The following is a 27,819-nucleotide window of genomic DNA, read 5'->3' on the forward strand; positions in this document are numbered from 1 at the left end:
CATAGGGAGAACATATTATGGAATATTGAATCTTCTGAGAACCAGCTGCCATTAGAAGAGGCCTCAAACATATGGACCAGTCTGTGAGGCTGTGAGTGTTTAAACAGGCTCATCCTACAGTGTTGAAATGCAGCCTGTAGAGCCCAGCTGCTTATGAGCCAAGGCTTCATTGATTGCTAGAAAAAAAGAGAGCGAATAGGACCTAGAATTGGTGTAAAATGCTGTATAATCAACAAACAGGAAAGATTTACAAGCAAGTACCCTCAGAAATGTAAAAATGACACCTTCTGCCCACCAACATAACAAACTGAGCTCTGGAAACAGAAAAAAATGTTTTACCAAAATCTACATTAGATTTAAAATGTAAAGTTTACAATTCTTATACAACAATGGATAAAAGACCACTGATGGACATGTAAAGAAGAGTGGTCCATAATTTCTCCACAATGATATGACAGACTGATAAAGTCACAGAGAAAACAAACACTCATGTTATTACTGCTAAATGTGGTTCTATAGAATTTCACACACTGCTTTTGTTAAATAAATAATGATGAGGTGTATTTAAATCATTACAAGGCCGGGTAAAGACCAGGTGAGATTTTATACATCCTGATATGCAAAATCTTAACAATGGCAGAGAGCATACTATCTTTTTACAATTAGCTATCATTAGGTTTTTCTGCTATAAAGTGTTGTCACTGGTACTAGAGGAGCTTGACTGTAATGTTTGATACTGTATTTACACTGTGTGGTCATGTAAAAACAGAAGATAAATATTAGAAGAGTGGATCCTCCCATCAGCAACCTTTACAGCTCTTTTGACTCCAATTACAGACGAGATCAGCAGAAATTTGGATACTTCATAATAAGACTCTAACTTGAAACATATTGGAATACTATACTATTTGTCATGGGCTGTACTGGCAAGAGTTTTATTTGTTCTTTTCTATGTTTCAATTTTTTAAATGTCTGCAAGTGTTGAATTTCTTGCACTTTACTCACAAGATTTAAAATAATCCTTGATATTTATCAGAATGGTAAAAATGTAACTCTATTTGGGATTTTCATTATTTTCAGCATCTATGTTACTGCTAAAATGAAATGAATGTCTGTCTGGAGTTCCCTGAGAGACGTTTGCAGGCTCTCCTTGGGCCAGGCACCACACTCTCCACAGGAAACCAGGAATAGGCTGTCTTCATGTCTGCTGGTGCTGCCCATGTGAATCACAAAAAGACAATTAGGGGCTTATTAGGGTCTTGGGGCGATGCAGCTCACGGGGCGTCCGCTTGCCGGTTTGCCCCCAGTTTTGAGCCACTGCCATAGCTGAAAACAGTCAGGGGCATTGTCTCACCTAATTACACTAAATGGGCCCCTTTTTGTGCTGCTGCTGCTGCTGCCATGCCTGTCTAGTTCCCTTCACCTGCCTAACTGCTAGTCCCTGTCTACTGTGGACATGTGCTAATTAGACAAGAAATGGGCCCAAGTAATTATGTCAATTCTTGTTAGGAGCAGCCACAATGTGTAATGTTATTTTGTCAAGAAACTTTTGGCGTTGGGGGGGGGGGGGGGGGGGGTCTCTCCCACGTTTCTCATAGTGTTTTCCTCATTACGCCAATAACACATCTGCACATGCAACAGGGGAATGCGGCACACTCGGCAAGTCCCCGACAAACTTCAGAGCGTAAATAGATGCACTCATTCAGAAATGGAGACTATAGAATGGCAATGGCATAAAGTTATTGCCCTAATTAATGCTTTGTGCCCACAGAGCAAACTGTTGATGCACTGGTGCCACATTGTTAGGACTGTGAGAGCTTTTTTGTCTTCTTTGCTCTAATGGGATGTTTTGATCAACGGCTGTTTGGTGACCCAGCTCCTCTTCTTAAATGCCAAGCTCTGGGAAATGGCAATTAGCTAGATTAGTAGAGCCATTTCGGGAGTCTCAAACATAGACAAAGATCAGACAGGGGCAGATGAAACTCTAACATGACAAAACAAACCATGCCTGATATTTATATATATAAATTACAGTAAATTTTTGCATGTCACCCAACAACATTCAGTCCTGACTTTTATTTATAACCAAATCATTACTTGTCATTGTACATGGATATTTTCACAGATTTAATTAGTGTCTGCAAAATTATCTCAGTAGAATTACAGCATATTATTGCTTTAGTCCTTTCAGGGATCGGAGATACAGAAATAGAAAACAAACTACATTTGAAGGGATTACAAGTAACAGTGTGCAGTCAACTAAACTGTCAAGTAAACTGGGACACTTTTTAGTTAGTCAATTGGGACACTGAGGAAAACCCTTTGTGTAACATTAAACTATGTTCATGCAGTTTCTTTTTGATAATTTTGTGTTGTATTGATATAATAAAATGTATTTATTCTGGCCCTAAAGTTTTATCAAACATCAGTTGTTGCACATTTTTTGAGATACGAAGGGTTCAAATAAAATGGGATATTAAACTACAAAGAGTAAAAAAAAACATTTCAGTACTATAATTTGAGAACATAATGTAATAAAACATTTGCATCAGAGGTGGGACCAAGTCATTGTTTTGCAAGTCTCAAGTAAGTCTCAAGTCTTTATCCTCAAGTCTCAAGTCAAGTCTCAAGTAATGTCAGGCAAGTCAGAGTCGAGTCTCAAGTCACTGGTGTAAAAGTCCGAGTCAAGTCACAAGTCTGAAACTTTGAATTTCAAGTCCTTTCGAGTCTTTAAAAAAAAAAAATTAAAAAAATAATGTTGCAGTTATATGCTAAATGTAAATATTAGACCATGTAATTTTAAAATCTGTGTTTTTCTCAACACATGACAAAATAGTGAACTTAGAAAATATACACAAATTGTGAAATTGCACCTCTTTAAAATGCAGCTCAATTAAACTTAGCTCCAAGAATAATTTTCACCGACAGTTCTGAGATAAGCTGCATGTTATTCTTGGATGCGGTTGTAGGACCAGCTTTAAAATCGCATGACAAAAATATCATACACATTAAAAAAAACTGTATCACCAACGTAGCCTGGACAACATTTGCTAGTTAGATGAAGTCAGCTATCTCATCTTAGCATATTTATATGCATATTTATAATTACACGGTTCTTGGAGTGAGTGCATACACTCGTGAAGTTTAGTAACTTCAGGTCACTGCAACAAGCCCAGGTACAGTTTACCGACAGATGGGTGCAGGACCTTGAAATGCACCGTGTAGAACGAAAGACCATCGTACGTATCATAAGTTTACCAGTCTCACAAATTGTCGTCATAAATACACATTCCTTAACCGTTTATTAATAGGACCTTTGAGCTCAACGGTAATTAATTAGTAGTGGAAATAACTTCTGGTACCCATCACAGAAATGTAGCAGTGACAATAATACTGTATGCTGTAATCGTACTGGACAATTGGTGATACAAAAAACCTGTTTTATCCTGTGAATAAAAGTATATGTTTTTATCAGTGTACCATAATAACAGAAGCGAAACACAATATTGTGTCAGGATAATTTACTATTTATGCACAATAAACAAAGGAGCATAGCGCGACAATTTCTGTTCAGCGCCAGACTTGCTTGTAACCTATATCACCAATTATGTTATGAAAAATGACGTATTAACTACTAAAAAACACTGACCTTCGTGTAAATGCTTGGAGCAGACTAACCTGTGAGCTGGAGTGTTCTGGGACATTATATTTGATCTTTGAATGGCTACAATCCAGGCCATCCATCGCCTCTTTGTTACTTCGGAAACATGGCTCGAACAATTTCTCTTCAACGACGTAATCCGATAACAACCGATCTCTTTACCCGTCGGCTTCCCGTGGCTGTCATGCGACCGGCTATTGCAGTTAATAATACAACAGCTTCTTGACATTTTTGTGTTTCTTTTTATCGCTGTATAACTGATTTTAATTGAAAGCCTGCGTGCGCTAGTACCGCTTGCCACGAGTTCCCAGAATCCTTTGCGGTTCTACCCGTGAATGACGTCACATTTTCAATCTCTATATAATATGTATGTTAAATTTTATATTTGGGGTAAAATATCAAGTCTTTTCAAGTAAACCGGTTCAAGTCCAATTCAAGTCCCAAGTCATTGGTGTAAAAGTCCAAGTCAAGTCACAAGTCTTACAACATTTTTTCAAGTCAAGTCTAAAGTCATAAAATTAATGACTCGAGTCTGACTCGAGTCCAAGTCATGTGACTCGAGTCCACACCTCTGATTTGCATAGCATTAAATTATTAGAACAGTAGTATATGCCACTCTGTTGCTAGAAAGCAGACATTTGTCTGTGTCAGTGTCTCCCTGTACTCAACTAAAGTTTCTCTCATCTTCTACCTTCTCTTTCTTTTCTTTTTTCTTTTCTTTTCTTTTCAGCATGCTGTCTGGATGATAACAACTATAAAATCTATCACTCAAAATGCCTCATTTATTCTCTCCTTTTTCAGCGAGTGTCAGCTAAATAGCAGTCTGTGTGCTACATGTTAATATGAAAAAATAACAATTTATCCATTTATCAGTGCTGGAAAACAGCTTCCATGCGTTAGTGGGTGTTTTTTGCATGTTTGTGAACATTTACATAGAGGTATAAAGATATCACAAAACAGATTTTGACTCATTATTTAGGAATGTTCTTTTTTTAATTGGCTTATCAACCTTGTTAATGACAGTAAGATTAGGCCTGCCATGCAGTTTGTTTCACATTTTGTAATTAAATTGGTGAGAATGCCAGTATTTTAACCCAGATTGTGGCACATAAGGTGGGAAACATCTTTTTTTTTAATTCTTTTAAAAAATTTGATATTATTGTAACACAACTAAAATTATTTAAAATAACAGAACAAATTAATATCAGAGAAGAAGACAAAATAATAATAATAATAATAATAATAATAATAATTTTTTATTTTTTTGGACCAAACAACGTCAAAAAATAATAATAATTTCGTCATAACACTTAATCTGCTTGCAGGTTTATTCCAAACTACTTTTACGTTTTTTCTCCATGTGTCTTATTTCTCTTTTTGAATCAATTAGAGATGTACTGTAATGATACAACAAATGTCTGTCTATCTGCTGTGTGTGTGTGTGTGTGTGTGTGTGTGTGTGTGTGTGTGTGTGTGTGTGTGTGTGTGTGTGTGTGTGTGTGAAAGAGAGAGAGAGAAACCTTATTACCATGGCTATTTGGTATGGCATTGATCTCTTTATTCACTCTAATAAATTGTCCCTGAAGTCCCTGAAGGTAATCTCATTTTCACTGTTCTCTTCTCTCCCAACTTTTTTAAGATATTTGGGTCATTTTAAAAATTTTAAACATTGTGCCTCAAACTAAATAAAAATGTGATGTAGTGCAGAGTCCTGATATTATCAGGCTTTTCTCTTAGGTTGCAGGGCAAACCTGACGCTCTGGGCGACGACAGTGAGCCAATAATCGGCTTGATCGGGTTGATGCCACATCTTGAGATCACATTACCCATTACCAACCAACCAACAATAACCGACAGCAAACCTGGGGTTGACTGCCTGACGCTCTGGTGCCAAACAGTCCCACAGGAACCACCTATTTATTTATTTATTCATCACCACATGTCCCATTGACAATACCGCATCTCCGCAACGCGTCCACTCATCTCCATAAACTCTCCTCTGCGTAATTGTCCGCCCAGATGTCCGAAAGTGTGCCTCAAATTATCTCCGAACGATTGAAACCCGGCAATAATTGATTAATAGCTGATTAGAGCAGATTAGGTTCGAGGAGGGAAAAGAGGGGGAAACGGGACTATTTTCATTCCATTTCACAACTCACTGGCTTTGGATTTGATCTGAGGTTTATTCTATGACAAATGAAGGGAAGCTGCAGAAGATATCCCCTGACATCCTGAAGACCTCTTCCGTTTGCTCTCACTTTTGAAATCGGATTAACCCACTGAAACACTGCGCAACCTTTCAGCCGCGGGTTTGTGATATCAGACCTCAAGCTAAAAAAAAAAAAAGACACTTGGGTGGGTGTTGTTGGGAAACAATCTGTTGCTGTATTGTGCGCTGCCGTTTGGTCCGCTGTTTGTCTCGTTTATAATTGCCATCCGGGTGTGTCCTAAATACCCCCGAACTGGGACAGTGTATTCTTTATCATGTGGCTCTCCACAGAAGAAAAAAGGGGAGGGGAGGGGAGGCTTAATAACCTATCAACAGATGCGCAGACCGCTACCAAAGACAAAACGTTTAGTGCGCAACCCTAATTAGAATATGCAAATCACCGTGTGAGTTATGTGGGACGCTTGGAGCTGCTAACGGATCAATCAGAGAAGGAGATGAATTAATTGATTAATTGATAGGAGGTGTTGACCAGATGTGAGTGTATGAGCCCTTCCTTAAATTTGACCTATGAAAGATTTCCTTTTTTCCTTCCTTTTGTTCTTTATATCAAAGAGAATTGGTCCCTCTATTTATTATTGGCATAATTCATGAGAAAGCATGGCTGTTATTAAGATGAATTTGCACGTCAGAACAACTATTTCATAGCATGATTATTTCGCGTCTTTAACGGACGAATTAACTAATTATGGCCTCCTTTGTGAAATGTAGTGTTTATCGATTAATACAGCTTTTAGGGCCTTCATAATACCCTTATTGTTCTAAGAAAACAAACACAAATATCGGGCTTATTAAAGAGGGTAGAAGCACAATTTTATCCAGGTTTAAGTTACATTAAATTATATTCATATATATTCTTGTTTTCTTTGTTTGTTATTTAGTTATTTTGCCAGTAATTTTCAATACTGACATCGTTTGATGCTGATTTCCTGGACTTGATGGGTTAATCCGGCTGTTTAAACTCAATGAGTCGGATCAGATGATCACACATAGAAATGCCAAGAGCTGCAGTGAAAGTAAGCCTTATTCTCGATGTAAGACAGGGGAAAAGAGTATACGCTGTCATTTCAAACCCAAAGTTTTTCCGATGAGGGTCTATAAAGCAGCTCCTTAAACTGTAGTAGTGATTGATCATCACCAGGCTAGTAGCTGTTTTACAGAAAATCCATGAAAATATATTCCGTATGTGCGATAATAAAGCAACCACAAACTTAGTATGCAGTCTCTCCTCTCTTGTGATTGGCTGCCGCCTGTTGAATAAAAAGAGCAGTGGAGATAAAGAGAGAGAGTCACATTGCGGACTGCACCGGGGACTCTAGCTTTTTTTCTTTCTTTTCTTTTTTTTGGAGGGAGCGGAACAAAAAGTGGGATCATGACGGGGGAGGAGGGAGCAGTGCATTCAGACTCAGAGAATAAACAGAAATCAGCTTCACAGACTTGCGTGAGCCACGGGGGAGCCCACCAACAGCCGCCTGCAACCTGGAAGATGGCCCCCACTGCGCAGCGGCGCACCGGCTTTGGGATCCAGGAGCTGCTCGGCCTAAACATAGAGCCGCCGGCGGCACCGAGGCGACCGCTGGAAGCTCTGCCGCACAGGGCGCACATTCTGGCCGCCAGGTCAGCCCTGGGACATGGAGGCCTCGGGGTCGGCGTAAGCTTATTGCGACCAGAGAGCATACACTCGTTTTACAGCCAGCCTGCTTTTCTGGAGGTGCTGTCAGAGGCGCAAAATGTGCACCTGCAGCCGCTGCACAGGACAACGCGCGTGGACTCTGAAATGGACGCGCAGCACTCCACCAGCTCCGGTGAGACTTCATGTCGCTGAAGCATAGTTTCAGTCAGTCGGAGTGTTTGTAATATTTAAGTTTATGTGAAGATTAAAATGTCATGTCAAATCCCCGAACCAACGTGAGGCAACAGGGAAAAAATGTCTCACTAAAAGCAAATGAGAAAAAGAAGAAACGAGAAGTTGTGTTGAAAATGCGCAAGTTAGGGTCGAACGGAAAAGGCATTTGTATTTATATTTATTAAATTATTAAATTATTCATAAAATAGTTTTTTTTTTTACATGGCTGTGGGGTTTTTTTTATTCCAGGTGTGATGTGACACATTTTCAATTTTCCATTATAATATCTGTGTTGTTTTTATATTTATTTATCATTTGTCATCAAAGAAGATTAATATGATAATTTAAATAAATAATCGGCTCCAGTTTGTTATTCTAATTATTATTAGTAGTAGTAGCAGTAGTAGTAGTATTGTTATCAGTAATAATATTTTTTAACCTTTAACCTTTAAAATCATCCACAGATTCTGATGATATGAGCTCCTCCGGCGATCAGAAATTCTCCAAATCCTCTATGGGTCAGAGCAAGAAACGAAAGAAAAGACGACACAGGTAAAAACAAAACAAACAAACAAACAAAAAAAACCCGAAAGAAATATTAGGTCGTTATTTGTCGGTTTGGCCTTCAAGACACAGTGACTGTCATATATGATCGGTGAAGCTCACGTGAGCTTACGGTGTTTTATTTAATGCCGTATTTGGCGTAAGAATAAGGAGATTTTTCTGATTTCCTTCTGGATTTTCTTTTTGACTTTTCTTTTTAACGTGTTCTTGTTGCTTTTTTCTTTATAAAAATATGAAGGATATATATTTTTATTTTCGTTTTGTTTTTTTTCTGTATTTGTATTTATTCACAAGACACAAGATATATTCATATTTATAGGTGATTAAATCTGAAGTCACCGTTTTCTGCTTTAAGTGGTGCCTACATTAAAAATGTAACTAAGCTGATATCAACTAAAAATAATAAAATACTTTATTATGATATTTTTTCATAAAAAGATATTTCCTGAAAAATAAAAACCAGGTGAAATGAATGAACAGGCACAAGAAAAGCCATCATCACTGATAACTAATCAGACTGAAAGCATGATTGATTTTAAAAAGACTAAAAAGGCATCCAATCGTTTTTGGTCTTTTATTTTTCCTGCAGAACAATTTTCACATCCTATCAGCTGGAGGAGCTGGAGAAAGCTTTTAATGAGGCTCACTATCCAGACGTCTATGCCAGAGAAATGCTCTCCATGAAGACTGAGCTACCAGAAGACAGAATACAGGTGGGATCATGTCTCTGCATGAAAGCAGAAATCCACAATCTGATATCTTATATTTTCCACATGAAGATGTTTTCATCAGCTAACATTTTGATGTCTTTGACATCAAAATGTGGGCAGGTGAGTCAGCTATTTGGTGCAATATGAACACTACCTCAGAGGTGACATCTTCTGTCACTATAGCAGACAGATAGAGCCAGCAGTCACCTGCTCCATCATCATCTTCACAAGGTCTTCACATTAGCAGGCACTTCACCTTCACACTGTAATTAGTTAATAGAGGAGAACTTATCACGTCTCTTCCTGGGAGAGGCAGGCCGCAGCCCTGAAATGAAATGATAACTACATAGAAATTAATTAGCAGAGGTCAGCGGCTGAGCAGGGGCCAGTGCCCGGCTGCTACGAGCATTTTAATTTCCCGTGATATTTGAGCGCCTGTCTCCCATCGACCAGGCCTGGAAATTAACTTATTTTTCAATCAGCCTCTTTGCCCCCCTCGGGTCACCTCGCAGGAAGCAAAGACACACACGCTGTCATGCACACTCACACTGCTGCTGTCAAAAAGCATGATTGCTCATCTGGGGCCCATCTTTTTATGAGATGGAGGTTATCGTCACATCTACCTGAATAGCTTTCCAGACCCAGCTTTCATCGTTTTTAATTCCAGGTCTGCAAAACGCATGCACGCACACACACACGCATGCTCATGTCCACACACACACTGGCACACGCACTCCACACACCATTTCTTACAATCTCATCCTGCATCCACGGCCATTTTAGGATGCTCATTTTTCCCCCCTGTTTTCCTCATCCATATTCACAAGCAGGCTGAGATGATTACACGGTCTGGCCTGGTGGAAATCAATTTAGGCACCTGAAACAGAAACACACACACACACAGGATAAGCATGCACGGGCTCAACACATTTGTACTGAAAATTAAAGTCCAGTTTGTGTGTTCAGACTCATACTGTGCAACACGTGCATGTGCAAAAGAAAACATTTTTAAGAAGATGTTTTTTAAGCCTCATTCCAATCTACCAGTCATATCCCAGTGCAACAAATAAAATATTACTGCACTCTGACGTGAATTGTATTATAAGGAGTTCAAAAAGCTGCAAAACGTTGAAATTAAAGGAAAATGACTCTTTAAATTTTTTTCAGAGCTTCAGAATTTTCCATTGTGCAACAATATTTGTCATTTCTGCAGAATGTCTCCAAATGTGTTTCCATATCACACACATGTTAATTGCATGCTAGACAATATTTTCCACTTCTGATATCACATGTTCTGCTCCCACATGCATAAACAGCCTTTATAACAGGGGTGCCAAACATAAGGGCCAGGGGCTAGAATCAGCCCACCAAAGAAATATGTGAAGGACATAAACTTTAGACTTTTAACTCTATTTTCATACGTTTTACAGCTTTTCCTACTGAAAAAGACCTCCTCTGAGACCATTCATACTATAACAACGTAAATAAGTAATAGATAAACCATGAAATGACAGAAAGGCCCTGTATTTTAACGTCTAGTCTAGAAATGTATGATGTGCACAGTTGTTATATCTGACAGTCACTAGTCAATCTCCTGATTAGTTTAGCAGAGGCTAGCTAAGAAAACTGGTTTCAAGAGCTAACATAGACACACATATTCCAGCTGTTCAGCCAGAGTCACTTTAGGTCCTTGTTCGTCAGGACACATGAGCGTGAAATTTCTTACAGGGCAGCTGTGGCTACAACTGTAGCTTGCCTCCACCAGTGTGTGAATGTGATAGTGAATGAATAGTGGCACTGTAAAGGGCTTTGGGTGCCTTGAAAAGTGCTATATAAATCCAATCCATTATTATTAAAAACCAGAATAAAAATCCATCAAACATTTCCATTGAATAAATAGAGAAAAGTCTGTGTGATAAGCTAACAGAATATTTTGTAATTTTACATTTAAAAAAAATCTCAGGGATTACATAAAACATCCTCACCACTTAAAATTATCTGTCCAGGTGTGGTTTCAAAACCGTCGGGCCAAATGGAGAAAAAGGGAGAAGTGCTGGGGGCGCAGCAGTGTGATGGCAGAGTACGGCCTGTATGGAGCCATGGTCCGCCATTCCATCCCGCTGCCCGAGTCCATCCTCAAGTCAGCCAAGGAGGGCAGCACAGACTCTTACGCGCCGTGGTTACTGGGTGAGTCCCATGGGTACTACATGTCAATCGCCTCCCTCACAACTCTTATTAATTATGAATCATCCTCCATCATTTGATATGCATTTAAAAAAATACACATCAGAAGCACATTTTGCAGAAATCTGCTAACACTCTCCTTTCTTTGACTGATAAATCAAATGCTAAACAATTAAAACAATCTTCTTTTATTTTGGTTGAATCCGCCTTTAGGTTATCTGTCCAAAAAAAGTCTCTTGATGCAAAAAGAAAAAAAAACCCTATATATTTGTGGACTGTGTTTGAGATTGAGTTGTGTCCTACGAGGACAGGGGTAGCTTGCCTGAAATCAGGAGCCAATAAAAGCCTCAGCATCTCATTAAAAAGGTAGAAGTCAATACAGTGATAATCCTACTTCATCAGGGCAGATTAGACCAGATCTCCTCTCTCACCTCATGTCAATTGATTAGTTTAAATCAGTTACGTAACTCTAATTGAATAATAGGTTCTATTTGCCAATCTATCCCCTATGTATGGATCATTCCTTAACGCTCCTTTTTTTTACTTCACTGTTAAACATCTCAGTACGTTCGTTAAACTCACAGAAATAATCACAACAGGAAAGCTCTTTCATCTGTGACTTCTCCGTTCTCTTCTTTAAAAAAATACTGTTTTCCTGTCCAGGTATGCACAAGAAGTCTCTTGAAAATATCCACACGTCTCCAGGAAAAGCCCAGAGCCTGACACCGCCACCAGCTTCACCGGCACAAGAGAAATTGGTGGATAAAGTGATAGAGGAGGATAAGCCGAAGCAGAATAAAGACACCGGTTCACCGATTTCTAAAGAGGAACTGAGGGAGAACAGTATTGCTGCGCTGCGAGCGAAGGCGCTGGAGCACAGCGCTAAGATGCTCGGGACAGTTTCTGACAGAACAAACATTCACGTACCTCGTAAAGAGGAGGCTGAGGAGGAGTTGACGGAGAAGGAAACGGCGAAAGTGAGGAGAAACTGAAAGAGGCTACGGGATGCGCTCTGCAGAGTGGCAGTTCTAATGTTCAGAGGCGGCAGTCTTATTGTGTTGGTTAAACTGAATCTTGATGCACGCGGAGTCACTTTGTGTTATCATACGTTCCCTTAGGTTTATGTCTGAAGTCAAGTCTTTAGCTCTGCTGACTGATTGAGCTTCAATAACTCAAATGTTGTAATGTTTGTACAGCTAACCAAAAATGCACAACACATTTGTGCATGTCTTCTCCTGCAGCTGATGAGGAAGGGAAGGGAGGAGCACAGAAATGTTTTCTTTTGAGTTCATAATGCCAGGTGGCAAATTAAAAGGAAAAACCTGACTTCCCCACATCTACAGTTAGAGGATCGAGTGGCTTTGATGTTGTTATTGTGCTGTTGTGACATGGTTTGGATTCACTTGACCCCTTTGGATGGAAACCTTGTTGGAAATCGATGCAAAGTTGATCTGAGCGATCGCTTTCATGCTACGATGAAACGTTTCTGTCCTACTGGATGACACCGCCTCTGTCCACACAGGACACGAGGGATCGTGATTAATTATTCAAAAGTAAGATCATGTGAATTGTGTATAGCCGTAAAGCAGTGGCAGGTTTCGTTTTGTCTAAACCAAATGAGGGAATATATTTTTGAAGAATGCTCTTTGATCACTGCAGTGGAGCTCAATCAATCCTACGGCACGCTGAACTTGCTCTGGCAGCACATTACCATATAAAAAAAACTTTGTGTTGCTTTTTTTAAATGTAGTGTGTCATTCTTCTGTCATACAGCTTGGCAGCTTTTCATGTAAGCAGAGCCTGGATTCAAGAGACTTTATATAACTTTGACCTCTGACTTTTCTGTGACCCCACATCTCGGCTCGGTAACTGACACAGGTATCACTAAAAACAGTCGATACCAAATCCTGTAAAAAGGTTTCCTCAGCTCTTAAATAAGTGGTGTAAATTTTGAACATGCCCCATAGGTAATATGGCGTTATGTATAGTTAACACCAAGTGTGTGTTTGTTTCTGTATAAATGTAATTGTAGCAATTAAATCTTATTGGTATTTAAATAATGTGCTTTTTGTTGCTTCGTGTGCAGAGTTTGAGAAAGGTACGTTTCACTGTGGAGATTTTATAATGCAATCAAAATAAAACCTAGGTGGTTGGAAGTAACATTAAAAAACTAAACAAAAAAACAATTGAAACTGAGAGGATGAAAGTCATAAGGCCAAAAGCAGTCGTACTGGGATCATATATAATGATAGAAAATGATCTTTAGCCTAAATTAAAATAATGCTGATGCTGAAAGGTGAGCAAATCCAAATCTTTTTAATATACTGTAGTTAACTATAAATCCAGGAATGACCGTCTGTCAAAGACATGTCCTTTAACCTGCTGCATCACTAAGTCCTGCATCTAAAACACGCTTGGTTTAGCTCTGTAAGACAGCACTGAATAAAATCAGCAGGCAGGTCATTCGGCATCTGTTTCAGGCATATTTTGCAGGTTAATCAACCTCTGAAAAGCTGCTGGTACTTGAAAACTATAACCGTTAGGGCAGAGGTTAATGGGAATTTCACACTGACAGCAAGCGATTATGAAAACAGATGGATGGTTTCTTTATAACCTGTTGCAGAATGCACTAAGCGACACTCTGGAGCCTTTTAGCCTTCAGTCTCTTTTAATGAGGTCTGTATGAGTTGCAGAACAGAGAAGAAAATAGAACTAAAATAAATACTATACGCCCCTACCCTTACCTAGGGCCACGAGCTGTGGGTAGTGACCGAAAGAACGAGATCGCGGGTACAAGCGGCGGAAATGAGCTTCCTCCAAAGGGTGGCTGGCCTATCCCGAGATAGGGTGAGAAGTTCAGCCATCCGGGAGGGGCTCAGAGTAGAGCCGTAGAGAGTGATGTGCTCTTCCACATCAAAAGGAGCCAGCTGAGGTGGTTCGGGCATCTGACAAGGATGCCACCTGGGCGCCACCTGGGTGAGGTGTTCCAGGCATGTCCCACCGGGAGGAGGCCCCGGGACAGACCCAGGACACGCTGGAGAGATTATATCTGTCGGCTGGCCTGGCCTTGGTGTTCCCCCAGATAAGCCAGAGGAGGTGGCTGGGGAGAGGGAGGTCTGGGCTTCTCTGCTTAGGCTGCTGCCCCCGGATAAAGCGGAAGAAGATGGATGGATGGATGGATGGATGGATGGATAAATACTATTACATATAGTGTTAATATTACATATAAAATTAAAGATGACCCAGTGGTGTGGGGGTTAGCACTGACACCACACAGCAAGCAAGTCCTGGGTTCGAGGACATGTTCTGTGTGGGTTCTCGCAGACTTCTTCCCACAATTCAAACACATGCCTGTCAGGTTGATTCTAAATTAGCTGTACATGTAAATGGTTGTCTATTTCTCTGTTTGCCCGGCAACAGTCTGTTGACCAGTCCAGCTGTGATGGGGTGAAAGGTGGGATAGGATAAGCAGTCAAGAAAATGGATGAATATTAAAAAAAACTGGTGAGTTAAGGTCTTAGAATAAAACATGTTTTTTAGTACAGAAATGACTAACCAACCTACTTAAAAAACCCACTGAGGACCTGCTGTAGTGACACATGTCATCACAGTTGCATAAGACTGGATAAAGTTTAATTATACCAAAAGTTAGGAAATTAGTGTGCTACAGAAGCCAAAACACACAACCTGTACAACACAGCTTGAATAAACAAGACCTATTATGTTTGTGCTCATCTTTGTTATACACTGAACGTTATGGTGAATGGGGGTACATAAAACATGACTTTAGAATAAGGTGTGCAAGCAGTCCATGTGAGCCAAGGTCCCAGGCAGTTTTTTCTTCTCCTGGATCTACATGATGTCATGTAAAGCAGATCATCCATACCAATCAGAAGAAAGGCCCAGTAGAAGATAAAAGAGGATTATTTTGAATTATGAATCACGCAAAGTTTCTCTAGTAAACTTAAAGAAAAAAGTATGAACCTGGAATTAGGTATGATGGAAGTTTTACTTTTATAAAGTTTATCTCAGCACTTCTTTATCTTTAAAGCAATCCTCACAGTGATGTGTAAAATACAACAAGCAGAACTTTACACTGTTGTAAAGCCTCTGTCTAAGCTCTCATTAATGGGCTGATTGATCCAGATATTGATTGCATTGGATCTATACTAGCACAATATGATTAATACTATGTTTCTATATTTAAGTTGTGTATGCAACCCAATGAATTCTATTAAATTAATATTTTGGGGAAAATAAACAAATATACTTCAAACTGGTATTTATTTGGTGTTGGATCGATACCAACTGCTCTTCTTTACTCACCCTAAATACCACTCTTTTGAGCCAAACAAAGCAGCTCCACTTGGTGGCCACATACGAAAACACTGTTAAGTGAAGTTAAGTACAAGCTGTACGCGGCTGCAGCTGGCATCGTAGGTGGCAGTCTGTAAAGTGAAGACATCAAAGCCAAAGTTAAACTGTACTGCGGATGTTCGTTAATATCCGGGAAGCTCAGCGAAGTTGTTTAAAGCGTTTAAATGTGAAATAATAAAGATTTGTAGATGTAAACTAACATACGTGGCTATGATGGTCCAGCATGCAACGTAAACAGTGAGTCTTATTGTTGAAAGTGGTGGATTTGAGAAACAGTTTGTACCCAGAGGTGAGCAATGTTTGAAAAGACTTTAATGAGGTTGATTTCAACATTACCCAACTTCACGGTGAAAAACAACTTGAAACTCTGTGGGGGTGGGTTTATTTTCTTGATATGTTCACTAGTTTGTAACCGCCCTTTAACGCATCACTCCTCAAGCCCTTCCTCTTTGAACTCTTCGGAGTTTCCAAGTTTTCAACTCTCGAAATTTAATCTGTGTAATTTCCAGGATATCTCAACGACCTCATACGTGACGGGAACATCGTCCAGCAAGCGCAGAGCACTTTCACTGACAATATGTGGCTGCCGTGCGGTTGCACTTCCAAGTACGTCGCTTCTTCTTTCGCTCGTCGGACTCTTGCTTCTTATCTCCATGTTTCGGGTCGAAGTCGGTGCAACGTCGCGGCGTTCATGCCGGAGGCTGCGGGCTTAGAGGGGGTGTCGGGCCGCGCGGCGCTGCGGGAGTTGTCCGTCTCCAACAGTGAGAGCTTCTGGGCCGCTGTGGCGCGCCACAGGCTCTGCTGGAGCACTCCTTTCCACACCGTGCAGGACTGTGACCTAAGCCGAGGCAAGATCAAGTGGTTCGAGGGAGGAAAGCTGAATGTGTCCGGTGAGATTGCGTCCACTTTTAAGTAGAATACAATAAGCATGTGTGCCATCGCACAAAGTTTTCTGTGCTCCCTTTGTGTTGAGAAGCAAAGCCAGGTACTACTGTATGTCATATATCTGCACATACAGTATCCTCATGGCACTGTGCTGATTAGTACACAAGGAGACATCTGTCATCTCTCTGCGTGCTTCCTTCCGGACTCTTGCAGTGAACTGCTTGGACCGCCATGTGCACACCTGTCCTGAGAGGGTGGCTCTGATCTGGGAGAGAGATGAAAGGGGGTCAGAGATGAAGTACACGTACGGGTAAGTAGTTTGGAGTTGGTGTTGCACTGATGGTTCTGGTTCCTGAAGTTCATGAGCATGTGTTTGCAGAGAGTTGCTGGAGATGACCTGTCGACTGGGCAACCTGTTAAGGCGGCATGGTGTGAAGAGGGGGGACTGCGTCACCATCTACATGCCTACCTGCCCGCTGGCCGTGGCGTCCATGTTGGCCTGTGCCCGCATTGGTGCGGCCCACAACGTGGTGTTTGCGGGCTTCAGCGCAGATGCCCTGGCAGAGCGAATCAGGGATGGTGAGATGTTATTATTGAGCTCCTAAAGCTGCCTTAGAGCTGCACTTGTCAACATTTTAATATCACAGCGGAGCAAATGACATCATGTCATGTACTGTGCCAGTGGGCACTACTCATCGACCCAATCTGTAGTTCCCCTCAGCAAGGTCCCCAATATTTTATATTTAATCATTTTTGTGATTTAGTTTTGGTTCTTCATCCATGATTTTGCAACTGTCTTATTAAACGGCTCTAAAAACTAGGAATCAATATGTAACTTATGTCTTTAAGGGGCAGGGCGGGATGTTTGCATTTATAACATTACATCAAATAAGTCACAAAGTTAAAGACACTGAGTGAAGTGATCAATACTGATCATACTGCATACCGAGTGCAGTGGTTAGCTGTGAGACTTTGGGTCCTAGCATCCATACTGTTACCCATGCTGCCCACTGTAGTCCATAGACTCCCCACATAACAGCCGCCTACCAACTGAGCATTCAAAATGCAGCTCACCACTCTACAAAAACTCCCTTTGTCTCAAGGAGCATGGCAAACAGTCCATGGCATTGAAACAGCTCCCCCAGTTCCAAGAAATCTGACTGAGGAATCATTCGAAGAAACCTAGTTCTTAAATCAAGAGGCCCCACAGTGAAGGGAAACAGGTTGCAAAGTGCAATCATAGTTTAAGGCAGCCATAAGGAACTTATTAATTAACTACCAATGTCTCAGTGTAAAACAACCCAGAACACCTGCAAAGGGGCCATGCCTATACCCCAAACATCAGAGCTTTTTGGATACTCCAAAACATCAGACAGGCGATTTTAAACTGTTTGTTTCTTTGTGTTATTTATTCTTTTTTTTTTCAACTTCTTGCAGCTCAGTCCAGCACAGTCATCACGGTGAACCAGGGGGTCAGGGGTGGTAAGGTCACAGAGCTGAAAAAAACCGTGGACACAGCAGTGCAGAGCTGTCCGACAGTAAAGCAGGTTTTTGTTGCAATGAGAACAGACAATCCGGTCACCATGACGGCCAGGGACATTGCCATGGAGGAGGTGAGGGAGCAGAAAGCCAATCAAATCCTTAAAATCCAAATACAAGCTGTAGAGGGCGAATTTGGTATTTTTGAACAAATAACCAAAAGAAGAAAAATCACAGTTACTCATGTGAGTTTCTTTTAAATCTGATCAGTAAACAAAAACAATCAATACTAGCATGCGCATTTTGCATCTTATATTATATTGTTTGCAGTGAGCAAACAAAACATTAGAAATGCGAAATTAAGAAATCTCACACTCATGTTTCATGACGAACAAGGACCTAAAGTGACTCTGGCTGAACAGCTGGAATATGTGTGTCTATGTTAGCTCTTGAAACCAGTTTTCTTAGCTAGCCTCTGCTAAACTAATCAGGAGATTGACTAGTGACTGTCAGGTATAACAACTGTGCACAGGCTCTACTGACCTCCTGGCACAGTGACAGATACAAAATCTAAACACGGGTTGTTGTGTCTTCTTGTGATCTGGCCTTAAAAATATAAATGGTGTTGTAACTGTGTTTATTCACTGCATCGTACAGGAGATGCTAAAGGAAGATGTTGTGTGTGAGCCAGCTGTCATGAACAGCGAGGACGTCCTGTTCCTCCTTTACACATCTGGCAGCACAGGGAAGCCCAAAGGTCTTGTCCACACGCAGGCTGGATACCTTCTGTATGCTGCGCTCACACACAGGGTAAACAATCACTGTTTTCATTATCGGCAAACACAGTGTTTAGCTCCCATTTCCCAACAAAGGCCATAAATGGCAAAAATGTGATGTCTAATTCCATGTGACTATGTGTGAGAGGAAATCTCAGCCTGGTTTGCAGCACATTAAATGAGGAGGTTCTCTGAAATGTTTTTTGCATGATGGGACAGTTCAAGATTTTTGCTGTGTTCAGAAGGGTCAAATATTAGTATAATATTGAGCCACGTGGTAGTGAATATTCAAAGTATTTTTATGTTTTTGTCTCGTCTAATCCTCTAATTATTCCCTGTCATCACCAGTATGTCTTCAGCTACCACGATGGTGATGTATTTGGCTGTGTGGCGGATATTGGCTGGATAACGGGACACAGTTATGTGGTCTATGGGCCGCTGGCCAACGGGGCAACCACTGTGCTGTTTGAGAGCACTCCTATTTACCCAGACCCAGGTATGAACATGATTACAACAAAATGGAAATTATGATTTGAGGTGTCCAAATACACTATCACAAAATAAAAAGTAAAATGTTTCTTTGATGGAAAGACAATATTGTAAATTTTTGTGTTTAATGATAGTTTAAAACCTGACGAAATGAACTTATGTGAAGAAACAAGTGCTCCTATTTCATGCTATGTATTGTTTTAAAGAGAGATCAGCTGAAGTTGAACTAGAGCTGGGGTGTACCTTTGTGTAATTCCAGATTGCACCACAAGATGGTGCAGCAAACTGCCGTGTGAGGGATTTATGATACCGTGTTTGCGTTTCTTTGCATAACTTTATGACTGTGCAGAGTGAAGGATTATTGATATGCAGTCATATGAAAAACCAGCAGTGTGTAGCTTCCCATGGTTGACACCGTATGCAGGTTGAATGCTGATTGACTGAAAAGTAAGCCAGAACAGGAAGTGATAGCCGAGTGTCTCACATGGTGGGAGAAGTAGCATGAAAAGTGATTGGTTTAACACTCGGCTCTTTGTTGGTTATGGCTTGCTGAAGGACTGATAAAAACACAAACAAGAGTAGTGTGCAGACTGTTTGTGACACTGCCCCCTGGTGACAGTAAACAGCTACAACATGTAGATGACAATCTGCAAAGTTTTCCATTGTTTGAGCCGTTATTGGCACAGAAAAAGGCAAAGCTTCTTCAAGTGATAGGTTTTTAAAAATAAATATAAAAAACAGTTGAAGGGTTCGGTTGTTAGGCTACTGCTTTATCCTAAACCCAAAAGTTAAAAAAATAAATCAACATTTTGTCTTGTTCACAGGAAGATACTGGGACATGGTTGAGAGACTCAAGATCAACCAGTTTTATGGGGCCCCCACAGCAATCCGCCTGCTGCTCAAGTATGGAGATCAGTGGGTGAACAAGTACGACCGCTCCACCCTCAAAACCCTCGGGTCTGGTATGTGAAACAGGACGCTTAGAAAGAATAAGTATTTTTTCACCTGGTTCTCATTTGTGTAGCAATAGACATGAAGCCATGAGGCGGTTATAGACAGAGAGTTGCTGTGTAAAAAGTTTTAAGCCATCTCTAATTTCTTTGTGTTGAAAGAGACTTTCCAGCATTTTTTTTTTCTTGAGCAATAGTTCAAGATTTCTGAAGGTCTTTTAAAGTTTTTCTTTGGATACTGGCTGCTTTTTCACTTATTTTCTGTCCGGGCCTTGTACCTGACAATTTTTCGAGGAAATTTTCTTTTTTGGTTGTTTATTCAAATCTAAAATGCCAACTATAACACACTTTGACAGGCATAAAATACTGTTTTTGCGCCAACAAGATTACTCATAAAGAGCTATTAGCCAATAACTTGCCAAATCTTAGCATGGTGTGTAGTATGTCCTCCTTAAGTAAGTCAAGACGAGGGGAAACACGGAGAAAAAGCTAAAGTTTGCCGAATGACTCAAGAGCTGGACTGAACCGCTCTGCTCCCAAAGAAAGTCTGTCTCTGTGGAAGCAAATCGTAAAGAAATGACAGGTGGCTGAATACTTTTGCACAGTACCGTATGATTTAAGCTATTCTTGTCTGTCTGCAGTGGGCGAGCCGATCAACACCGAAGCATGGGAGTGGTACCACAGAGTGGTCGGGGACGGACGCTGTCCTGTGGTGGACACCTGGTGGCAGACCGGTAACCGAACACACAGAAGTGACAGGTTTATTCACCGCATTTTACAACACTACACTACATTTTACAGTAGCACAAACTCAGCTGGATACTTCAGAAATTTAAATATTAGATTATTGGAAAGAGTAAAGTTACAAAATTCTGTATTTTATTTTATTTTTTAATGCAGCTGTCTGCATAAAACAACCAAAGAGACTAAGGCTGGTTAAAATACCAGTGAGTCAGCTGGACCCTGGTGTCCCAAGTTATTTGCAGTTAATAACTGGTAATTATTAACAATCAGTGGATTGAAGTTATTGTTTCTTGCGTAGCGATGTGATTACAGCACGTTTGAGAGAAACGGCGAGAATCCCAGCCTGTAAAGAGACGTTGATCATACTTCTCAAATGATGTATAGAACAATAAGATACAGATGTGTAGTCTATAGTCTGTCCTACTCTCCTTATATTGCCCTGTATTCTCTAGCTGATCTGTAATAATTCCTTTTTTGTGCTCACATTGAATTTTCATGCTTCACGGTGAGTCTTAGAACATTCCTCATTCCTAATCCTTCCACAATGGGAACTTACTGTAAGGTCATGAACTCCTCCTCAAACACAGCCACGTCTGCAGACACTAAAACAGTCCATCTTAAAGGGGAGAGAAGCTGCCTGAGTCCCTGTAGCAATAACAGTGTTACGTAATGTGTGTGTGAGACAGAGAGAGGGAGAGAGACATTTCTCTTCTCTTAGGAGTTAAAAATCAAACCACGTGTTTTCTTCTCAGACTTAAAGATTATTTCAGGAGCGGTTCAGGAAACCAAAGGAATGAGATTTTTTTTTTTTTTTTTTAAAAGAAAAAAAAGAAGAAAATTCAGTGGCTTTAACACTCAAGTCATCCACCACCAAAGCGGGGATAAGGACATTTAGATCTGAAGAGGATGCACTTCTCCTGTGGACTAGTCTGTGGTGCCAAACCAAAATCATGTGATTCCAGCACTGAGTATCCAAACGTAAAAACAGGTTGGACTTTCACAAAATGTTAGGATAAACGTGACGAGTCTCCGTTTCACCAATTTATTCTGCTCACGTCAACAAACACGCTAACTTGTCTGCCTTGTGGCCTTACTTGGAATGCTGAGATAAACCTTTCCCACACAGAGGTCTCACCAGCCCGCCTACGCTCGGTTCTGTAATTCTGGCAGATATCAGAACAAAAGTGCTGCTTTTGTACTGGCTTTTGTACATCCTCCTTGTTTGTGTACACACAGTTAAAACACACTTGCAGTGCTGTGGAAAAAGTATTTTTTTTTACCTATTTGACACAATTAAGTGCTTCAAATAATTAGACAAATTGTAATATTATACAAATAAAACCATCATAAATACAAAATGCAGTTTTATAAATGATGATTTAATTTATTAAAGGAATAAAACTATCTGACCCTGTATTGAAAAGCAATTGCACCCGGCTTGTTAAATCATGAATTAACTGTGATTAACCTCATTTTTTTGTATTTACCCTCAAGGTAACTTTGTATAATATTAAATTGTTTGATCTAAAAGATGTAAGTGTGACAAATATACAAAAAACAGACAAACAAACGGGAAGCTAGGATGTAGCCAGAACCAGTTTATCAGGCAGGCACTGCTGCTTCATCATATTTATTATATTTTATTATTTATTAAAGCTCCAAACCAAAATGTTCTCATAAGTTTTCTTTTCTACTCTTTCACACAATTGCTTTTTTATCTTTATTTTCTTTTACATAGGGTTATCAGAAGGTAGCAGAAACGTCTACCCCCTTCCTTTTTATTGGTCAGTTGTGGCAGTTAGCTTGTTTCGACAGCAGGATGCACATGTTGTGACTGCAGAATTTATGCAGAAGTTTCCACTGGAAAGAAGAACTTGCAAAATAAACGTGTCCTTCAGCGTTTGATGACTGAAAGATTCCAAAATGCTGCACAAGTGTAGCATTGGATGGGACATAATAACATCATGTTAGAAATCAGCTGATTTTGCTAATAATGTCAGTTATCTCTTCATTAGATTGCGTAATGACCTAATGGTGCAGAGCAGGGTTAATTACCATACACATGGCAAAAGTCCATAATTAATTGACGATAATTAAACATTAGAGCATCATGAGCTTGAGAATTACAGACACAGATATGACCTAAATACCCTACTTCTGTAAAAAGGATTATGTTGTTATGTTATTTTCATGGTCCAGTGTTTTCAATTAGGGCTAAGTGGCATTATTCATAAATGCCATTTGGTTGATCTGGAAGCAAGTAGCCTGTTTAGAGAGGAAAATGGATTTTGAGCCGTTGCTGGCGTACAGCCTCCATGTAGGATGATCCAGGACTGGAGAGGTGAGAGGACAGAGGATGATGGGAGCTTGAAAAGTAGCTTCAATCAGTGCAAATGAAGGGGAAAAATAGCTTAGTGTATTTAAACTTTCAGACACATGATGCCATCTAATCACTGGAAAAAGAGATAACCTAGTTGTGTCCAAAGTCAGCAAAATTCAAACTGGAAGCCGGGCTTCCTGTCTCCGGTTTTTATACTTAACTGCCTGTGTGCTCGACCTGGACTGTTTTTGTTAATCACATTGTTTCTTGGGACTGTGAAGCAACGACTCTCACAGTTACAGCTGATGTAAACAGGATGCCAGTGGCTAATGCTATTGTCGAATCATCTGTTGTGTCCTATTTTGTAGAAAGTCCCCTCTGTTGCTACCAACACCACCAGGAGGATTACCAGAGGTCCCTGATGTCCACGCAGACCTAATAGCATTTAATTTACTTAGTATGGCTGTAATTCCACAATCTACATCTGTAGCTATGAGAAGGGCTTACAGTAGATTCACAAACTGCGATTTATTGAACTATGACAACATGTATGGGAATGCAGTATATTAGGCAAAAACAGAGTTCGTACAAGTGATATGACCGCCTTTATTCTTCAGTTCTTCAGTTCACAGCCTGAACTCTCTTCGTCAAACTTTCTTCTTGGATGACATTCAAAGCTTTTCTTTAGACGTCGGCTGCCTTTTTTTCTGCTGTCTGTTAAGATGATCCCACACGCCTTCAATAATGTTGAGGTTTCCCTTCCCCAAGAAGGACCTCTTGACATTCAACCTTCCACTTAGACCATTTTTTAAAATCCAGGTGCTATGTCAGGTCTTCCTTTTGAATTTCCTCAATTTTTTTAAAGAACATAATTCACGTTATGGCAATAAATATCAGGTTTTCAGCTAATAACTCTTTGGGAGTTTAAAAATACTGTTTTGTGTGTGTCAAAGTGTGTTAACTTTGGTATGCTGCTACTAAAAAGTGCCTAAATTGGTTCTTTGTCTGTTGTGTGTAGACACAACACTGGTTCATCCCTTGAGTTAGGTACCTTTTATGCTTGAATGATTCATAGATCAGTGTTAAGTGCTTAATAAACAAAACAAAATCCTCTGAGCAACATTAAATTGGCAAAAACTGTTTAAATCAATGTGGCTAAGCAGAGAAATACAATGTATACTGAACACATCGCTGGGCCAAGTGCGGATCTTTGGGGAACATCTCTACCAAGTTTCAAATAAAATTTATAATAAAACTAATAATAATTGCCATAGCTAACAGTGGGATGTAATTTATTCCTTTGTACTATTAAATTTACTAAATGTGTCTGTCTGGAAAGCTTATTAAAGATTTTTATATACACTAACCAGTTGGCATGGGGCTGAGTGTGAGGGACAGGGCAGAGTAATCTGAAGGAAAAATGTTGAAATATATTCACACTTTACTCGCTCTGCTCTGTTCTCAGAGACGGGTGGCATCTGCATCGCACCAAGGCCATCAGACCCAGACGCAGAGATTGTCCCAGGAATGGCTATGCGACCCTTTTTTGGCATTAACCCGGTGCTTATGGACACTGAGGTGTGTGTGTGTGTGCTGTTCCTGCAAATGTTGGATGGCTGGGAACGACCTGGGAGATGGGGTCAGATTAGGATTATAAAATAGCCACCAGCTGTGTCACTTTTGATACTCCTCCCACTCCCACGATCAGGCCAAGTGTGTGCATGCCAAACTCCCTATTAAAAATCTGTCGCTCTGTTTTGTGCTGATTGAGGTTGCTTTAGCATTTGCAAAGCACAGATTGTGCTGACAGTTGGAGTGATGTCCCTGAGCCAGTCTTTTTTTCCTGCTTCTCATAACCAAAACATAGCAAAAAAAAAATCACCCAATGAGCTAAATGAGGTTTAATGTAGCGTTTCTGTGTGTCCTAGGAATGTTTTAGAAGTTTTGTAACACTGTTTTTTTCTGGTTAACATTTAGCATTGTTTTTGGATTTCTTCAGGGCGAAGTGCTGACTTCCAACAACACATCCGGAGCCCTGTGTATGGCTCAACCTTGGCCTGGTATGGCCAGAACCATTCATAACAACCACCAGAGATTTATTGACACGTACTTCCAGCCTTATCCTGGTACAGTTTTACGAGTTCAGGAACAGACCGCCTCTGTTTTCTTAATGTCTGTTTTCACAGAAAGAGAAATGTACAGTCTCTAAATCCTTCTGTACTGGTGCACATAATATAGGTTACTTCTTTACTGGTGACGGTGCCTATCGGTCTGAGGAGGGGTACTACCAGATCACCGGCCGCCTTGATGATGTCATTAACGTGAGCGGTCACAGGATAGGGACAGCAGAGATAGAGGACGTAGTGGTAAGGCCAATAACTGATTAACTTGAATGTCTTGCATTTCAAAAGCTCAAAGATACCTGATTAAACAAGGTTCACAGCTCTGAGCTTAAAAAGCAAAAACCACGTCATCTTTAAAGTTGAGTCCTTATTAAGCTCACAATGCATCTTTCTCTGGGAGCCCCAGAGCAATCTTCAATTTCTCTGTAAAACTGACCTGACTTTTATGTTGAGGAGCATCACTGCTAATGGGAGCATGGTCCGGCTACAGCCCACAGCCTAAATAGTAATGCGCTGTAGAGCTCACTTATCAGCTCATCACTTCGCTGATATTACAGATCAATATTAACTATTTGCCCATCTATAAATATTGGCATTTATAACGGTCAGAAAAAGAAAACAAAAGAAGACGCCCTTCAAACATGTTGTTGACATTGCACACTGTGTCCACCAGAGGGCAATCTTCAACTTCTCAGTTGGAAAGCCCCAAAATGCAATAAACAGCCGATTCGAGTGGAGGTGGGCGGAGCCAAAATGAGTAAATAAATTACTACATATTACAAATGTTATAAATCTGTTCAAGTTTACTGTATCTGAAAGAAAAAACATATTGGCTGATGTATCAGATGCACTATATGGTTGTTGTTTAATTTTTTTGTTTTAAAGCAATAGTTTAATGTCTTTCTAGAAGAACCACAAAGTATGAAGATGCTGAATTTATCCTGTTTGTGACTTCTGTAAACAGAATCAGTGTCCTGCAGTGGCTGAATCTGCTGTCGTAGGGTATACACACAGCATCAAAGGACAAGGTAAGAAACTCAGCACAGTTCCTTTCAGTGTAAATCAGTCAGCAATGTGTTTTGCTAAATGTAGCAGATAAATGTGTGATTTTTGCATCGTCAGGTGTCTACGCCTTTGTGGTGCTTAAAAAAGGCATCGATGTACAAGAGGCAGACTTGTCGAGGCAGCTAAACGGCATGGTATCTGAAAAGATCGCCAAGTACGCTTCTCCGGATTTCATCCAGGTAATTTTGTAGTGCTGACTTGAAAATGCTGGCAGTCATGATCTGACTTTATTTAATAACTTCTCATTGTGTTGGTGTTCGTCACAGTTTGCCAAGCGTCTGCCAAAAACCCGCTCGGGTAAGATAATGCGACGGGTGCTGCGTAAAGTTGTGGAGAGCGACTTGGAGGGTTTGGGCGACCTGAGTACTCTGGATGATCCTGCAGCAGTTCAGGAGATCATTCAAGGTCACGAGAAACTCTTGAGTAAAAATCGATCATAAGGTGTTTTCTGAAGGAGAGAAGAGTGCACAAGGCAAGCTTGCATGTTGCACTCCATTTTCATGAACCAGACCTGTGCCTTTGTATGAACACATATTTTTAATAGCCAGATCATTCCGATAGGCTCTTTTAAAATCTGTCTACACTCTCCAGATAAACCAGACCCACAAAACCTTTAAAAAGTTCCCACCTAACCTCCCAGAACTTTTTACAAAATAATGTTATTTCATGAAGCCAGATGAAATTTCAATTTTTGGACTATTTTACAAGTTCTATCCCCTTTAAGAAAGGGAAACATGGAATTTTCAGGGTTGGAAAAACAAATGTCAATGTCAAATTTGACAATTTAAAAACTGCAAACGAATTAATTTTACACAAAAATTCAAACTCTAAATCCAAAATCTTGTTTTTGTTCAGCACAATTTTCTAACCTTGAGCTTCAATGTCACAAGAGGTGGTATAGAGTCAGAGAAAAAAATTGCACCAAATTATTGTCTATGACACACTAACGGGAAAAAAGCATTGCTTGGTGATAATTCGCTACAGAGAAACTCAAAATGTGCACTTTAGGTAAACTTTAAAGGGTCGTATCACCATATGGGATTAGAGTCTGGCTGAAAGAATTTACTACATATGAGGTCTCTTTTTAGCCTACATTTTGATAGGATGATTTTTCTATCAGTGATTCTTAGGGTCAAAACTAATTTTCTATTGTTTCAAATTTCATATATCAGGTAGGAGATGGCATTTTTGAGCCATCACATGCCGGAAGAAATAATGTGAATTAAAAAGCACAAAATGTTGATGTACTTCAAGCTGGGATCATAGTATGAAGGCATAATTTTGTTTGCCTTCATCAAATATACCAATTTTCATGTGAGCAAACATACCGACATTTCTTAGAAGGAATTAAAAAGAATATTGTGTGAAAGTCTGTTTATTACACAGTAATAACGTTTTCCCATTGGAAATGTTGTACAC

The 27,819-nt window shown here is 40.1% G+C and overlaps 2 protein-coding genes across 2 annotated transcripts; both read left to right on the forward strand.

Annotated features, from left to right (window-relative positions):
* The first annotated feature begins 7,162 nt into the window (after positions 1-7,162).
* Positions 7,163-13,230, forward strand: LOC146557771 (visual system homeobox 2-like). The gene is made up of 5 exons (XM_085245876.1): positions 7,163-7,693; positions 8,199-8,286; positions 8,888-9,011; positions 11,015-11,195; positions 11,856-13,230. The coding sequence occupies exons 1-5, from the start codon at positions 7,261-7,263 to the stop codon at positions 12,182-12,184; spliced, it is 1,155 nt and encodes a 384-aa protein (XP_085102002.1). The 5' UTR covers positions 7,163-7,260; the 3' UTR covers positions 12,185-13,230.
* Positions 13,231-15,999: 2,769 nt separating this feature from the next.
* Positions 16,000-27,713, forward strand: LOC146557772 (acetyl-coenzyme A synthetase 2-like, mitochondrial). The gene is made up of 14 exons (XM_085245874.1): positions 16,000-16,459; positions 16,668-16,764; positions 16,834-17,033; positions 17,892-18,067; positions 18,591-18,743; positions 19,058-19,205; positions 20,023-20,160; positions 20,790-20,882; positions 24,678-24,790; positions 25,212-25,338; positions 25,451-25,578; positions 26,300-26,363; positions 26,458-26,579; positions 26,667-27,713. The coding sequence occupies exons 1-14, from the start codon at positions 16,147-16,149 to the stop codon at positions 26,838-26,840; spliced, it is 2,046 nt and encodes a 681-aa protein (XP_085102000.1). The 5' UTR covers positions 16,000-16,146; the 3' UTR covers positions 26,841-27,713.
* Positions 27,714-27,819: the final 106 nt, after the last annotated feature.

The sequence above is a fragment of the Mchenga conophoros genome, linkage group LG15, assembly GCF_057382185.1.
Source record: "Mchenga conophoros isolate Kocher_MC1m ecotype Shallow Benthic linkage group LG15, M_conophoros_male_GT1.1, whole genome shotgun sequence".
Classification (NCBI taxonomy): domain Eukaryota; kingdom Metazoa; phylum Chordata; class Actinopteri; order Cichliformes; family Cichlidae; genus Mchenga; species Mchenga conophoros.

Coding starts and splice junctions, on each gene's coding strand:
- LOC146557771 (XM_085245876.1), top strand. CDS start 7,261: ATGACGGGGGAGGAGGGAGCAGTGCATTCAGACTCAGAGAATAAACAG. Junction 7,694..8,198: donor GCAGCACTCCACCAGCTCCG/GTGAGACTTCAT, acceptor AATCATCCACAG/ATTCTGATGATATGAGCTCC. Junction 9,012..11,014: donor TACCAGAAGACAGAATACAG/GTGGGATCATGT, acceptor TTATCTGTCCAG/GTGTGGTTTCAAAACCGTCG.
- LOC146557772 (XM_085245874.1), top strand. CDS start 16,147: ATGTGGCTGCCGTGCGGTTGCACTTCCAAGTACGTCGCTTCTTCTTTC. Junction 24,791..25,211: donor CGGTGCTTATGGACACTGAG/GTGTGTGTGTGT, acceptor GGATTTCTTCAG/GGCGAAGTGCTGACTTCCAA. Junction 25,339..25,450: donor GTACTTCCAGCCTTATCCTG/GTACAGTTTTAC, acceptor CACATAATATAG/GTTACTTCTTTACTGGTGAC.